The sequence below is a fragment of the Eurypyga helias genome, unplaced genomic scaffold (assembly GCF_000690775.1).
Source record: "Eurypyga helias isolate BGI_N326 unplaced genomic scaffold, ASM69077v1 scaffold12490, whole genome shotgun sequence".
NCBI classification, from domain to species: domain Eukaryota; kingdom Metazoa; phylum Chordata; class Aves; order Eurypygiformes; family Eurypygidae; genus Eurypyga; species Eurypyga helias.
In genome coordinates, this window is record NW_010223821.1 from 6,939 (window position 1) to 23,569 (window position 16,631).

The 16,631-nt window shown below is 43.3% G+C and overlaps 1 protein-coding gene across 1 annotated transcript in view; it reads right to left on the bottom strand.

The window, feature by feature from the left end:
* Window positions 1-492: 492 nt before the first annotated feature.
* Window positions 493-16,631, bottom strand: part of LOC104511237 (neurexin-3-like) — a gene marked incomplete at its 5' end in the record, with an annotated part of 49,094 nt that continues 32,955 nt past the window's right edge. Inside the window, 4 exons of the mRNA XM_010153801.1 lie at window positions 493-942; window positions 5,966-6,404; window positions 8,143-8,422; window positions 9,530-9,597. Coding sequence (XP_010152103.1) covers window positions 521-942; window positions 5,966-6,404; window positions 8,143-8,422; window positions 9,530-9,597 — 1,209 coding nt within the window. The remainder of the gene's footprint in view (window positions 943-5,965; window positions 6,405-8,142; window positions 8,423-9,529; window positions 9,598-16,631) is intronic.

The window sequence follows — 16,631 nt, forward strand, 5'->3', positions numbered from 1 at the left end:
ACTAGTCAGAGCAAGAGTAAGACACAGAGAATCTCCCACCATCTCCTACAGATTTGCCCTAGCAGCGGTGAACTTGGAGACATGTTGCTGTTAACACTACCCCATTAGCGGGCTTTCCACATAAACAGCCATCAAGAAAATCCTACCATGCAAAATAGAGGAAGACTAGACAGAACTGGGATACATCATCTGTCCCATGGAAGAAAAAATCCCAGTAACTCCAATTCACACTTGCTACTGTTTCCAGTAATTTGCCTGAGACTTCTCACATGCAGTAGCATTTTATGCCTCAGGAGAAAACCAAAGAAACTCTGGAACCTGAAGACCAGGAATTTCGAAAGCTTAGGGAGGGAAGTGACAGATGAAGAAGGTAAGCTTGTGAAATAAAGGTGGAAAAGACTGGAATGAAACCACCAGAGAAGAAAGCTTTCCTGGTGCGGGGAGTGGAACTTAGCATTGGGAAGACCAAGAAGGGTGGGGAAGGTCTCAGAGAAACATTGGATTTTGTTCCCACACACCTTCAGCTCTGTGTAACTGAGGTCAGAAAACGTAGCTTACCTCGCTCACATGTTCTGCCCCAATAGCCAGTGCCAGTGCAGTCACAAATGAAGCGGTTCCAGCCATCCTTGCAGACGGCGTTGTTCTTGCACGGGTAGCTGTCGCACTGCTTGGTGCTGAGGCGGGAGCAGGAAGACTTGACTCCTGCCGCATTCTGCGCCTCTGCCAGCTGCCGAATGTTCTTGCTTCGTCCATCAATGAACAAGTCTCGGATGCAGCCGACGTAGCCATAGTTCAGCATTGCTGTCCAGAGCTCTGTGGGCAGGATGAGTCCTGCCCGGTTCTCGGGCAGGCCACCGAGGTACATGTCCCCTTCCAGATCTAGAATCTCGCTCTCCCCACTAGCGGTGAATGGGGTGCGTCTGCTGTTCACCGATATAGTACCTAAATGAGGAGAAGAGGATATCAATCAACACTTTCACTTACAGCCTCAGCCTAGTCCATTTTTTCCAACAACTGCTTGAGGTTTAAGGTTCAGTGCAGGAGAGTGAAGTTTCTTCCCTGCTCCAATACACTCCTAACCGAATCTGTGTCTCCCATACAGTTTCCCCCCTCCTCTTGAACCACAGGCCATGAGTGCTTCCATGCAGTGACTGGACCATCATGTGTCTGCACCCCATCCTGCATAATACAGTCGCAAGCATAACACCACAATGGCTAAATAACAAATCAAAACTTAGCATTACTCAATGGCATTCATCCAGCAAGGCAAAGACTTACTGAGAACATATAGGGGTTTGAATGGTATCAGGACTGGAGACGAAAAGGTAAGAGAATTAATTCACACCGCAATGCTCTTACAAAAACCACTTCATCAGTACATCCAAAGCTAGACCTAGATGATGGGACTAAATTGACCCTCTTCAAGTTTCTACATGACATCAAATTGGGGAGAAAGATTGATGCACTGGAGGAAGGACAGGGCTACCATTCAGAGAAACCTTTACAAGGTGGAGCAAAGGATTGCTAGAAATGTTTGATGTAAAACAACCACAATAAATACAGAGTCTTACACCTGGGGCAGAATAACATCACATATGAGTACAGGCTGGAAACCAACTGGGCTAAGAAGCAACTCTGCAGAAAAGGACCTGGGGATATGGCAGACAACAAATTGAACGTGAGCCAGCAACGGTCACTTGCAATGACAAGAGAGGGTGATCACACCTGCAGCAGGGGAAATTCCACCTCCATAGAAAGGAACAATTTTCACCATGAGCGTGGTCAAACATGGGAACAGGAACCTCAGAGAGGCTGTGGAATCACCATCCTTGAAGGTATTCAGACCAAAACTGGACACAGCCCTGAAGAAAACCTGATTTTGGCAGAGTTTGGACTAGAAATCTCCAGAGGTCTGTTGCAAAATAAATTATTTTATAGTTTTACAAGACAGCTAAATATTCTAACTTTCATTTTACAAATAGGACAACTGACGCAGTTGAAGACACAGGTTCTCTCTGAAGAACAGTTATTAAAACTGTAGTAACTTCCCTATGCTCTAAGCAAGATGCAGTCATACTGCACTGAAGCCATTCCTACGTATTTCAAGAAATTGTCCAAGTAGAAAACATAATGAGAACATATAAACCAGAAATATATCAGAAGTCATGAAGCAGGTGCAGAGAAGCCAAGTGCCATGTTTAAGGTCAGACAGCGCATCGAAAAAAGAACGTACTGCAGGTCTCGCATCCCAGAGCAGCGTACTCTTCAGAAGAGCATTCAGCAGCTTTTGCAGCAGGGACACCAGCCCACCAGGCACTCAGCTACAAATTCACCGTCCCTAGCTATAAATCATGGCACCCAACTGCCTCGTCATTAAGATAGTCTGTCCTCTCAGACTACTATTAAGCTTCAAGATTAAGTCCACATCACTGCTTTTTTGTCATACACCCTTATGATAAGGTGAGAACGCTTAGTTAATGGAGTTAGCTCTATTTTGTGTCTCTGCAAAACAGCACCGTTGTGTACGCGTGCTCCTTCTTCAGTCTTAAAAGGTGTCGTCTTAGAGAACAGCACGTATGACACAGAGACAAGGTATTTCATGTGTGTGACATTCAGTAATAATTTAGGGATGTCAGCAGCAGCAGAGTGTCAGAAGCAACAGAGGCGTTACAAATTAAAGGCTCAAAGAGACCCAGGGTTATTTGATGAATCATTTTGTAAAAACAAGCTGCAGGAACACAGACACTTTCCCTTTTACAAAGTGAGAAAAGAGAAGATGTGACAATACACCTACAGTAGTAAAGGCAGTGTGTCACTGAGCCAGAGGATCACAGCCCCCCTTCCAGCATCTCTGCTGCTACTCCTCAAAAGCAGCATGTGGAGTACATATTACTCAAAAAAATAGAAACACCAAAATACTGGAGGTCTGAGCTCCAGAGAGCTACTACTATGGAGAAAACAAACACCACCTACAAAAGCCTCAAAGGTAAAGAAACTCCAAAAAAGAGAAGAAATACTGGATACCAAGAGGAAGTGTAAGACCTGGAGAAGGAGTGAGGCGATGAAAGGAAATAGGCTAGACAGCAGCCTAAGCTTTCTGCCGGTGTTTTGTACCCTGCAAGTATCCCTGCCAGGGAATGGTACCAGTTGGATTCACAGCACTTCTAAAGACTGAGCTGCTGAGATGGGAAAATTCTGAATTGTCCCAGCCAAGGAGCGGTCACATGATCTGCCTTTTTTCTTTTCCTCCCAAATCCCATGTTTGCAACGATGTTTAGTTAGACCAAATCCCATTTTGCAAAATCAGAAGCCTTTAAGCACCTTCTTTCCAATCCCTTAGGTAGTTTGTGCAAGGCTAAAGAACAAACAGACCCAAAATCCCCAGAGCATTTTGGGAAGAGCTGGTACACAAAGCAGTCCACTGATGCAACTGTAGACCAAACCTTCCAGTAAGATTTTTAGCGACCGACTGGGTGGGACAACATGGGTCTCCGGCAGCTGATGACCAGCTGAAAACGCTGTCTTGCGTAATGCACTCAGCGTTCCCCACCTCGAAACCGTGACAGGTTTTGCAGACGCCCTGCAGGAGCTTTCCCCAAGGACTGAAAGGTTACAGGATGCTGAGTGTCCATGTCCATGCCTGTCAGCTTCTGCCCAAGTGCAGAGGAAAGCAGCTTCTGTTGCTCTGGAAGCCAGCACCGACCAAAGCATAGACAAAGCCTGAGGGAACTAGAGGTGCCACAGGTGACGTGAGCTCGAGCACCGTGCTTCCCCAGCATTTGTGCTCCTGCCTTAGTACCTCGCCGTAGCGAATATTTGGGGTTTTAGGCTATTTTACTAAGATCAGCAGAGCCTGGAGTTTTAGACTATTTCAGGTAAGGGAATAAGGGGAGAGATGACACCTAATAAAGGCCTGGCTGCTTTAGTAATGAGAATCAGAACCCCTAGGTCACTAGCTCATTAAACCCAAATGGCTATTTTGTGGCTTACATTACGTAAATTCATCATTTCAGTTCAGTCTCGAGATGACGGGCATCTGCATCTAAAATAATTTAAAAATCCTCAAGGTATAACTATTCTCTGATCTGCACGTGGGAGAAAAGCTGAAGACTAAAGAAGAAGGAATCCTGAAACTCCTCACACCTACCGGAAGTACCACTGCATAAGATTGGTTGACGCTTGCTAAAGGGAAGGTGTAAAGGAATCAGTGTCAGTACCCTGGTTATCTGTGGAGACATCAGTCACCAAGACCGTTAACCCAACACTTGGCAGCAGAAAATACAATTAAAAAAAAGACGACAAGAACATACAAATCTGTTCATTCTTTTTGAGCAAAGTGCTTTTAATTCAAAATCTGTGATTTCTAATTAGTGTCCAGGTCATCACAAACCTCCCTGTTGAGCAACGAACAAGTCAGTCCTACAGTCTCATCCGCCAAGTAGCAATGCCGCCTGTCACATCCTCCTAGTCCAAACGAATGTGTGTCCCTCTTCCTGGATTTTTACGAGCTTCCTTAGCAAAGAGCTTAGTGTCATTTCTGTTTCTCTCTCCTTCTGCAGCTGCCTCTCCAGGGACTAGACAGTCCCCAAAAGAGCAAGCAAAACTGAAGGCCGTTCTGAATGCAACTAATTGAGTTTATCCTTGGAAGTTAATTAAATTTCAGCAATTCTAAAGAAATCAAAGCTCCATTTATTTATTTATAGCTTCCTTTATAAAATGTTATAAAATCGATGTCTTTAGGAGATAGCAATATATAACCACACATATTAGGCCCTAGTAAAGCACTATTCCAAATACAAAGCAACTCCTCACTCAAAGAGAAAACTAGCTTCAGGCAAAGACCTGTTCAAAGAGCTAGGCTTTGCATGCTATCTGAAAGTCAGCTCTTTTGAAAACTCAAGGGAAGCAAATCCTAGCACTGCATTCTCTCTACTGAGGGCATTCTGCAACTGGAAACATAAAATTAGGGACCTAACGTTATCATCTGGAGTTCACCAAACAAATCCCAAATCCACCGGCAAATGTAAGCAAAATTCCCTTTGAAGGGACATACGGCAAGACTTTGAGATCCCAACAGTTGAGGAAAAATTAAAATATAATTGTTCACAGATTCTCAAGATCAAGTTAGAGCATGTGATTATTTTGTTTCCTTGCACTATTTCAGAGTGCATCAGAAGCATGTTAGCTTGATATCCAGCACTAGAAACAAAATACCTCTTGGTAATTGCAGGGTAAGTATATTATTGGAAATAAATTATAACACATTTTTGAAAATGAGAAGCTGTGAGGAAAAACTGAACATCCACTGAATGCTGACTCAGATATTTAGACCAGAATTCAGCATCCAAGCTGAGAGTAAAGAAATCAAACCGAAAACTGCAAGATGTTAAAGGAATCGGAAGATGATTTGTCACCATAATTTTGTTCCTGGCTGAACCCATTAATTTTATTTCCCTCATGAAAAGACCTAAACCCACTGTGCTTTATAGAGACACAAGATCCAGGAGAAAAATGATAATATTAGGTCACAACAATAAGTTCTCATTTGGGTTCTACCAAGTTCCTTTTTGAACAGAAACCTAAAGTAGATCAGAGAGAATTTCTCAAATCAAGAATGAAGTAATAATGGTCCTGAAGGATCTTAAACCTTACCATGGCTTACAGAGAATTTATCATTACAATTATGTATGCAACTGCAAAGACAGGTCCAGAATACCTGCATATTGTGAATAAAATCTTAGTAAACTGCCTGTGCTGTGTGCTATCCAGAGATCACACTAAACATTTAATGAAAACCTAATCATTCACAATTTGGCTTTGCTGGATAAATATCACTGGAGTAACACTAAGTCTTGTAAGACGATGACTCATATCTAGCAGGTTTTGAAGGTTCTGAGAACCAATACACAACCCTAGATCTAGATCCAAATGATGAATCTACTTAAAGAGTAAGCCCTCACTCTACCTGATCTTCCGTCTCGTTGAATATCCACGTGATACCACTCTCCATCATTGGCCTTCTTCTGGGTGGCCTTGACTTTAATGGTCCCAGAGCCCATGTCCAGCAGCAAGTAGAGGTTTCCATCTAGAAGCTCAACTGCAAAGAAATCTACCTTTGTATTTTTCTGGCTCCTGACATCTTTCCTCTCTTGAGGTTTGCCATGGGTGAAAAGGATCAGTCCATTAGGTTCAGTGGTTCGGAAATCAAATGAGATGGAGCCCATCCTTTTGGTATTCCATTTAGGCAGACTAATATAGGCCTCAGGTGTCTCAAAGCTGATGGGATCCAGTGTAGCCACGTTCTCACATACGAATTTAACTTCCCCGTAGATCTTCATCTTAGTATCACCAATCCGTGCCAAGCGAGACAGCTCCAGACGAATGTCATTATTCTTATAAACAACCTGCCAGACACAAGGAAAAATATCATACATCAATCCTGCATACAGTACAAATACCCCAATTACTTTCAGCCATGGGAGATAAACTTCTCCCAAAAGGCAGCGGGGAGCAGAAAGGAGACCGTGCGAGAGTCTGACATGATGACAGAGGGAGAGAGCAGTCCAGGAGTGTGTATAGAAATGACAAGAGTGGGTACTTTGCGATGATTATAGATCAGATAAGCAGGCAGAGGAGAACATTTAACTGAAGGACAGTGAGAACAATTAACTCTACCACAGGCCCACTCTGCTGTAAAAGCTTTTGTACATAAAATACAGTGCGTGCCTGGTGTCATGCTGTTATATTTGCATAAATACCATACAAAATACATAACAAAACGTAAACTCCCTATCTGTCTCTGCTAGCCACAGCAGGGAACTCTGCAACACCACTGTCATTTCTCTATTATTCCTATAAGCCCGCTTAACTACTAGGAAAGAGATGCAAAAAAAAAATATAAGCAAGTTGCTGGGAACTGTTGGTGATTGCCCTGTGGCTCCTAAGGGGCTACAAGAAACAGTAAACAAAGGCTTAAAATGTCTCTGACAGAGAAATCTTAGAACACTACAGGCACAAAGTTGCTGTGGAGATATCTGCATAGCTTACCCTTGCTTCAAAAAAAACCTAAGCTCTCTGTGTTAACATACAAAAGCCTGTACACGGTCAGTGCCTGGACTCTTACACTCTCTGGGTTCAGGACCAGAACTGGACTCTGTGTCACTACATGGATGGAAATTAGCCAAGTGAACAGTCCCAAACTGGCAAGCACTTCTGAGCATGCCTGGCTTGCTGCCCTTCTCCTTTTCACTGGTACATAATGAATCTTTGCAAAGAGGACTCCTCTTTGCCCTGTGCCATTCTCACAGAGGCAGGGACTAGGGAAGGCACAGAACTGAAATATTTGTAAACTCTGCTTTCTGGCGACCACCTTCCGCACTTCCTAAACCCAGAATTGGCACGTAAGGTCAGCAAAAGTCTTTCTGCAGCTAGCACAGTTTTGTCTGAATTCACGTTCTGCAACACTATTGAAGGCTCTGATTTCTTCTGAGGAGTTATTTTAAAATGCTTTGTGTCTATTGCATACAGCATATATGCACGCACGCGTTCAGTATCTGCTTTCAGAATGCTGGCAGGATGAGTCGTCAGCAACTTGCTATGAAAAGGGAGGAGGAAGGAGATATGCACTGTTAATTCTACAAATAGGACAAGCAAGTCAGAAAAATGAATCTGCAGTAAATATGAAAAGGCAAACCATGAAGAGAACGAGGGTAAGTTTCTGAAGTAGGTGACCTCAGGATGAAAAACAAAGCAAAGTACAAGCCAACACATTTGTAGCAAGCACAGAATTTCCAGCTTTTGCTAAGCACTGAAGGAGAACTTCCCCAGTGCAGCCAGGAGAGCATAAGATCTTCCTGCTGCAAACACTTAGCACCCTACATCAGAGTGAAAGGAGACTCCAACTGTTAATTCCCATTTAGAGCCCCGGCACAAAGCTGTAGTTCCAGCAGAGGACAGTATTGACCCACAATAGCTCGTTTTGCTCCAATTCCCAACAAAGCGCTCTGCCCTCGCACAGACTTCACAAATACCAAGTCTATTAATATCTGCAACCAAAATAAAATACATTTTCAATTTGTGGGACTGTAGTAGTCTCATACTATGGATTAACCACATCAAACGCTCTCACTAAACAGACCATACACGTCCTTCCTGTGACTCAGCAGGGCCGTCTATTGCAGCCTCCCCCTCTTGCCAGCCAACGAGGGGCAGCTCAGGCAGACAGCAGAGACAAGCAGCAGCTACAGCCGTGTCCAGGGAAGGCAAGAAGCGTGAGAGGTACTCCAGGCACGTGTACTCTGCAGCCACCCGCACTGCCCAAGACTTCTGCACGTACTTTGTGTGTGCAACAAGCCCAGTGCTCTCCACAAACACTACCTCGAAGCATGGCATGCAGTCCTGTTTCCGCATCTGAACAGAGTAGCTGAAGATGAACAGGAAAAGAAATAGAACAACAGGAGGATAGAGCAGGATGTTTTACGAGGATAGCATGAAAAGGCCAGTGCTCTTCTATTTTGGAGAGGACTGAGGAAGAATATGATCGAAGTTCACAGAAGATGGTGGAGAAGGTCAATGTAGAACTGCTCTTTTCCAAATCCAGCAATAAAAGAATTAAAGGCACTCATTGAAACTTGTAGGACATCTGTTTAGAATGGATGTTTAGAGGTATTTATTTACACAGAGGGTAGTGAACTTCTAGGACTTGCTACCACAGGAGTTGTGGAGATAGAGAGCATCTGCAGGCTCAAAAAGAAACAGAAAGATAAACAGAGAACAGATCCACAAACTGGATTTAAAGGGAAAAGGAAGGGACAGACCTTCTAATAATCCTAATCCAAAAGCAGTCATAGAATCACAGACTGGTTTGGGTTGGAAGGGCCCTTAAAGATCATCTAGTTCCAACCCCCCTGCCATGGGCAGGGACACCTTCCACTAGACCAGGTTGCTCAAAGCCTCATCCCGCCTGGCCTTGAACACTTCCAGGGATGGGGCATCCACAGCTTCTCTGGGCAACCTGTTCCAGGGCCTCACCACCCTCCCTGGGAAGAACTTCTTCCTGAGATCTAATCTAAACCTCCTCACTTTCAGTTTAAACCCATTACCCCTTGCCCTGTCACTACAGGCCCTTGTAAAAAGTCCCCCCCAGCTTCCTTGTAGCCCCCTTCAGGTCCTGGAAGGTGCTATAAGGTCTCCCCGGAGCCTTCTCTTCTCCAGGCTGAACAAGCCCAACTCTCTCAGCCTGTCCCCATAGCAGAGGGGCTCCAGCCCTCGGAGCATCTTCGTGGCCTCCTCTGGACTCGCTCCAACTGGTCTATAACCTTCTGATGTTGAGGGCTCCACAGCTGGACGCAGCACCCCAGGTGGGGTCTCAAAAGAGCAGTTGATACTGTGGGAGTAAAAGAGGGGATGCACCACTGACAGTAGTCATGCACACATGTTCTCCCTACATAGAACCTGCAACTACAGCTAATGGAGGCAGAATACTGGGTAAATGGATTGAGTTTTTCAGGCCCACCACGGTTTTTCTTACGTTCTTAATGAACCTATGTGTGTAGTAGGTTGTGCGCAGTCTACTCCTTCTCCCACTTCAGGGGCAGCCTGGAAAAGAGGATAGTTGGAAAAATTGGAAATAGGTTGCAGAGTCCTTTTGACAGTACTTAGATATGGGACCCTCTGACTGGCACAACTTCAGCGCTGGGTGATGTCTACAACTCAACCTTTTTTCAGCAACCTCTGCAGGTTGTTGGCAGAAGGAATAGGCTCACATACACATAAGCAGCTTCCAGCTCTCAGATGAGCCACATACAGACTACACCTCTCTTTTTCATGTATTTTCTACTTGCATAACAATTCCTATTTCTTCTGGGAAACACAGATGGGCTGCCTCTGGATTTATTTGGGGCTTGCTGCAGACTGCCTTTTATTTCATTAGTCATACCAGTACCACAGCTGGAGAATCCTTGAGACAGAAGACTTTCAAAGGAACTAGAGAAAATTATATGGACTTAGTTGCAACCCTGAAAGTCACTAACAATGGTCGATCTGAGAGCAAGTTTGGAAGAAAGGACCAACAATGAAGGCACAAAGGAAGACTTGGAGAAGAGAGGAAAAAGGGTGTTAAATATATACAAGGATGACAAGAGCAACAACTTTGATCTTTCCAAAGAAACGGATCCACCCTGATCTGAATCTCTCTTACTGAAGTGTTTGCCATTCTGCATAATTTTCTTATAAAAAACCCCAAACCCACAACCTAACTTGAGAAATTTAAAAAACCACCTGTGTTGAAGGAAAAAGTGCAAGCCTGTTCACATAATGGACTTGAGATATCACTGACAGCCATACCTGGACATCAAGACCTTGATATATAATCAGATGCACCAGAACTCTCATTACTATACACCAAAGGATAAAGATAACCCTTGGGTGTAAACTCAGGTGAATCCTGAGCAGGAACAGAGAGACAACAGCATCTCTGGCTTGAGCATGAAACACTGCCTTACAGCTTCTGATATCTGCAGTTCAACTGTTAAACCAAGGGTTCAAGAATGAGAAAAGAGAATGTAATTAAAGGACTGGAATGCATGTCCCATAGTGAAAAACATTCAAATTCAGTCTGTTTAATAGGTAGAGGGTAAAAGGTGATTCGATACAATCTATGAGTACCTGTGCAGAAAATGGAATTTGGCAATAGAGGGCTCTTCAATCCATGTGACAAAGGAAATAATGGGATCCAGGGGCTAGAAACTGAAGTTAGAGAAATTCACATTTTAAAATATTATGACTTATTTTTTACAGGAGGGTAATTTGCTACTGAAATAATTTACTACAGGTTATGGTGTGTTCTCTGCTACTGGCAAACTTTAAATTAAAGTAGTATCTTGTTTTCTCTAAAAGACATAGCGAGACAGGAATTAATTATATAGCAAATCAGTCTAGATTATCATAATGGCGCTTTCTGGCCTCATAACCTATGAATCTTTGTGTTTTAATGAAATCAACAGATGCTTCAGTGCAATTTTCCAGGACAGATGAAACATATCCTTCCCAAATGTTAAAACTGCCCGGTAAAGGAGAAGATGCTTGTGTGTGACTTGCCATCAGTGCTCTCACTGAGGCTTTTTTATACTTTTGTGATCCTACCTTGCAGCCTACCATTAGAAAGGAATGCAAGTAGAAAGCCTCAACAAGCAACTTGATTCTGTATCTCTGAATACATGAGATTCAAGAACTAGTTTCTCAGAGAGTCATATGCTGCAAGCCAGAGAAGGAAAATGTTCATGAGAAACCTCTACCAGTAGAATTAACCTATCATCTGCCTAACAGTTCCTACCTTGTCTTCTCATTTTACCAGCAAACTCTGAAGTTGAGGGCTTTTCAGGAGAGATCAAAATACTGACTGAAACCCACACCTCTTTAACTCCAAATGAGCCCATGACTAGGAGAGCTGTCCCCTCACTACGACATAGCCTTCTAGTGCCACTCTGGGACACGGCTTCCATAACAACACACAAGCTAATCGATGAAAAAAGTGCCCATGATTTTGTCCATTTTTATCTGAGGGCTTTCTGATTAAAGCTGATCTTGCCTGCTCAAGCAGAGACCAGCTTAATTTCGTCCCATATCTGATATCTATATCAGAGAGGGTCAAGATGCTTAGAGAGTCAAGGAAGCAATTCCTGGGGGCAACACAAACATCTACTTTACAGTTATCCTTGGAAGGAAGGCAGAAGAGACAAAGAGGAAGAAAATGACTAGCAAAAGCCATCCGAAAGTAAACTTCATGCTTCCAATCTTAATACTCCAAAAATGAGATTGGAGTAACAAAAGCATTTTTCCTTTTCAATGAGGACTGCTTCTGAATGCGCTTTAACAGAGGAATATTTTTACTGTTCAATCTGTCGTTAATGAATTGGACCGGTATAAATGTATGGTCAGGGTTGGGGTAGTCCAGATACACAGAGTCTCTGATAATCAGCAGTACAATTCCTTGACATCTGAGACATCTGGGGGGATAAAGAGATAGACAGTAATTTAGGTTTCCTTTAAATCTGCTGAGAAAGAAGAGTTTGTTTTAAGCTGAGCTAAAACAAATTGGCAATCTAGTTTTGAGGTTCCTTAAAAATGGTAACTTTGCAGTTCTGAAACATTCAAGGAATTTCTCCAGCTAAACTTACAAGAAGCTTCACTCACGGGTTAATGAGAGCTCTAATCAGATGGCTTTTCAAAATGATGAAAAGCGTCTCTCTGCAATCAAGTGAAGATACAGATAGAGAGGGAGCAACAAAAGTGAGGAAAAATGATGTGCTAGACTTGGCCAGTAGCCAATAAAAAAATTTATCTCCAAGTTGGTGCTATCAAGCAGGAAACATGGCTTTTGGTGCAGGCTGGTCACAGTCATGCTTCAAAGGGGAAAGGCCGCTGGTAGCCTAGTGAATTAGAATTTTTCATGAACCATCATGAAAAAGAGCAATAACCTGAAGGCTCCCTAAGTTTAGCTAACTCGTAAAAGCACCTCTGAAGTTCAGTCAGGTTGCTCACCTACTGCATCCTATGTATCACCAACTGCTTTTTTTCTGTCACAGGCTTCCCCCTTCACCAACTGCCTATATTGCTTCTAAGGGCAACGCACTGTGAGACGCTCAGCCTAGAGCCTAACACTTCCTTAAAGGCACCTGCACCAAACAAGACAAGCTCTGCAGCTAATAAATTACAGCTTATCAACTGGTTTACCACAACTGTATGTTTCGAGCCTGCCCTGACCAGCAAGAAGAAAAAAACCCACACCAGCTAACAATGCTTTACCATGTAGGCAGCGATCCAAGGCTTCAGTGACGGGTAACTAAAGCTGCTATACTTATTTAAAGAACTGCATGTGTGCTGTGCATACCTGGTCTAAACATATTTGATGGTTCACTGGGTAACAACCGTGTTCAGGTATTTACATAAACATGATCACCATTCACCATACTGCAGGAGTTAATTTACCTGTCAAGAAAAACAATACAAACCACTGATGGAAGCAAGTGAAACCAAACAAATGCATGAACAAAGAGCTCCTGGACAATCTCAAACATACAAAAAAAGAAGCCTACAGAGGGTGGAAGCAAGGACAAGTGGCCTAGGAGGAATCGTCCAAGCAGCCAGGGATCAGGTGAGGAAAGCTAAAGCCCTGGTAGAATTAAATCTGGCCAGGGATGGCAAGGGCAACAAGAAAAGCTTCTCTATGTTGGTTGGTGACAAAAGGAAGACTAGGGAAAATGTGGGCCTTCTCCAGAAGTAAACAGGAGACCTGGTTACCTGAGATATGAAGAAGGCCAAGGTACTCAACTACTCTTCTGCCTCAGTCTTTACCAGCAACTGCTCAAGCCACACACCCAAGTCACAAAAGGTAAAGGCAAGGACTAGGAGAACAAGGAACCACCCACTGTAGGAGAAGATCAGGTGCAACACCATCTAAGGAACATGAAAGTGCACAACTCCACAGGACCTGATGAGATGCATCCACAGGATCTGAGGGAAATGGCAGATGAAGTTGCTAAGCCACTATCAAACATATTTGAGAAGTCGCTGCAGGCCGGTGAAGTTCCTACTGACTAGAAAAGGGGAAACATAACACCCATTTTTAAAGAAATGAAAAAAGGAAGACCTGAGGAACTACAGGGCATTTGGATCCTCCTAGAAACTATGCTAAGGCATATGGAAAATAAAGAGATGTTTGGTGACAGCCAACATGGCTTCACTAAGGGAAAATTGTGCATGACAAATTTGGTGGCCTTCTATGACAGAGTTAGAGTGTTGGTAGGTAAGGGAAGAGCAACCAACATCATCCACCTGGACTTGTGCAAAGCATTTGACATTGTCCACATGACATCCTTGTTCTAAATTGGAGAGGTAGAGATTTGATGGGTGGACCACTTGGTGGATAAGGAATTAGCTGGGTGGTCACACTCACAAAGTTGCAGTCAACGACTCAATTTCCAAATGGTGACTAGTGACAAGTGACATTCCTTAGGGGTCGGTATTGGGAATTGTGCTATTTAACATCTTTGGTGGAAAGACGGATAGTGGGATCAAGTGCACCCTCAGCAAGTTTGCCAACAACACCAAGCTGTGTTGTGCAGTCGACACACTGGAGGGAAGAGATGCCATCAGAGATACCCTGACAGACTTGAGAGGTGGGCCCATGCAAACCTCATCAAGGTCAACAAGGCCAAGCGCAAGGTCCTGAAGTGTCCCAAGCACAAGTACAGGCTGGACAGAAAATGGACTGAGCACAGCCCTGAGGAGCAGGACTTGGGGGTGTTGGGTGATGAGAAGCTCAGCATCATCTGGTAATTTGCACCTGCAGCCCAGAAAGCCAACCGTATCCTGGGCTTCACTAAAAGAAGTGTGGCCAACAGGTCAAGGGAGGGGACTCTCCCCCTCTTCTCCACTCTCATGAGACCCTGCCTGGAATACCGAATCCATCTCTGGGGCCCTCAACATAAGAAGGATATCAACCAGTTGGAGCTAGTCCAGAGTAGGACACAAAGATGATCAGAGGGCTGGAGCACCTTCTTCTGTGGAGACAGGCTGAGAGATGGGCTTGTTCAGCCTGGAGAAGAGAAGGCTCCAGGGAGACCTTATTGCAGCCTTCCAGTACCTGAAGGGGCCTCCAAGGGTGCTGGGAGGGGGCTTTTTACAAGGGCCTGCAGTGAAAGGACAAAGGGGTAACAGGTTTAAACTGAAAGAAGGTAGACTTATCTAAGTTATCAAGAAGTTCTTCATGGAGAGGGTGGTGAGGCACTGGAACAGGTTGCCCAGAGAAGCTGTGGATGCCCCATCCCTGGAAGTGTTCAAGGCCAGGCTGGATGAGGCTTGGAGCAACCTGGTCTAGTGGAAGGTGCCCCTGCCCATGGCAGGGGGGTTGGAACTAGATGGTCTTTATGGTCCCTTTCAACCCAAACCATTCTATGATTCTATGAAATAAGACTCAAATATGATTCGTGTTATGTTTGCTAACATAATACAATCCTACATTTAATTTGAATTATGTTTAATAAATAACATGTGTTTTCCCAGCTGAAAATAGGAATATGGCTATCAGAATACTTAAACAATAGAGCAGAACTATTTCAAGCTTCACTATAAAAAATTTTCCACCTCAATCAATTACTGGATCTGAATAACTGCATGTTTTGTAGAAAACTCCAGAACAGGAGAGATTGATTTCGTTTCAGAGGAATTACAAGAAGATAAAGAGAAGTACTCCCTGAAGTAGGATATAAAGAAAGAAAAGGGATTTAGAGTTCCAGTAAAAAAGAACTAAAAAAAGGCAGAGTGGAATTTCTTCAACTGGTCTAGTGAGAAAAGAGTAAAAATAATCATTCAGAAAGAGACTTAGTCTTCAAAATAACATTTCCTTAACAGACACTGAGGACAGAGGACCCAATATTTCAGTGCAGTCACAACTGTTCTGTAAGTCAAAAAATAAGCCCCTGCTTTTCATGAGAATTCAGGACATCGGAGCGTGTTCACAGTTACTGTAGCATCAATACCAACACAACTCCTTCACAGGGCATCCCAGAGCAAGCTTAAACAGATTAAGGCAGACCATCTTGCCACCTTATCTTTCACCTTGTAATATACCAAGATAAAGACCAAACATTTCTATCTATGCCTTCTTGGAATAAGACCTAAGATTTTTTGCCTTACAACCATCCAAATGAGAAAGATTCCAAACCCGTAATGAAAGAACAACAAAACCCAACACTTTATTGGGAAAGTAGTTTCTTTATAGCTTTTTTTGAAGTTCTAATATGTGTCTAGAGCTGCACAATATTTTTGCGTATACTGAGCCTCCTTGCTTCTGGAGTTAGCTGTGAGGATTGCTAACTGAATAACATGTCAAATGCTCCACAGCCTTACTGATGCTTGATGTTGCATTGCAGCATTCAAACTACAGAAAAGCAGGGTTGTGAAACGACCTACTTGGATTCCTTCCTTTTAATAGGTAGCGATAAAGGTAGAATCTGTTTTATCACATGAGTGGATTTCTGCATCCTCCATGCTGGGATACACTGACTGCTAATTCATTTGGTCTACTGATGTAGAAATCTTGATTCCAAAGAGAAGAGCAGACTCCACAACTGCATGTTGAGACAAACGTGAACATTAGAAATTACATATATTCATTTAGGAGAAATACATGAAACTGTATACAGGGGGAAGAAGCCTTCATAGTTTCAAGAAAAATGCTGCTGAAGGATTCTGTATTAGCCTCAAAGACAAAAGTAATTTCCTCATCTACCAAAAGGCACAGCGTAGGCAGCAATCAGACAGAACTGGTTGTGGTATAGCAGTAAGTAGAATCGGTTGTAGCACAGACCATGATTTGAGGATGAATGCTCTTTTGTGTTGGAAGTGACAAGTCAACTTCTTTCCTTGTTGAGAGACTTGAAGTTCTGGAATGAGTTAAGAAAGGGATCACAGGACATAAGTTATGGTTTCTGCACTTTAAATACCACCTTTCCCCAGACTAAGCAATGGTGAGAAAGCCATCAAACCCCTGATATTTTCAGAAATATATTCCTTTTATCATGGTGGCCAACTTGAGGTGATGGAATTGGTTTTGCAGAAGTGTTAATTTA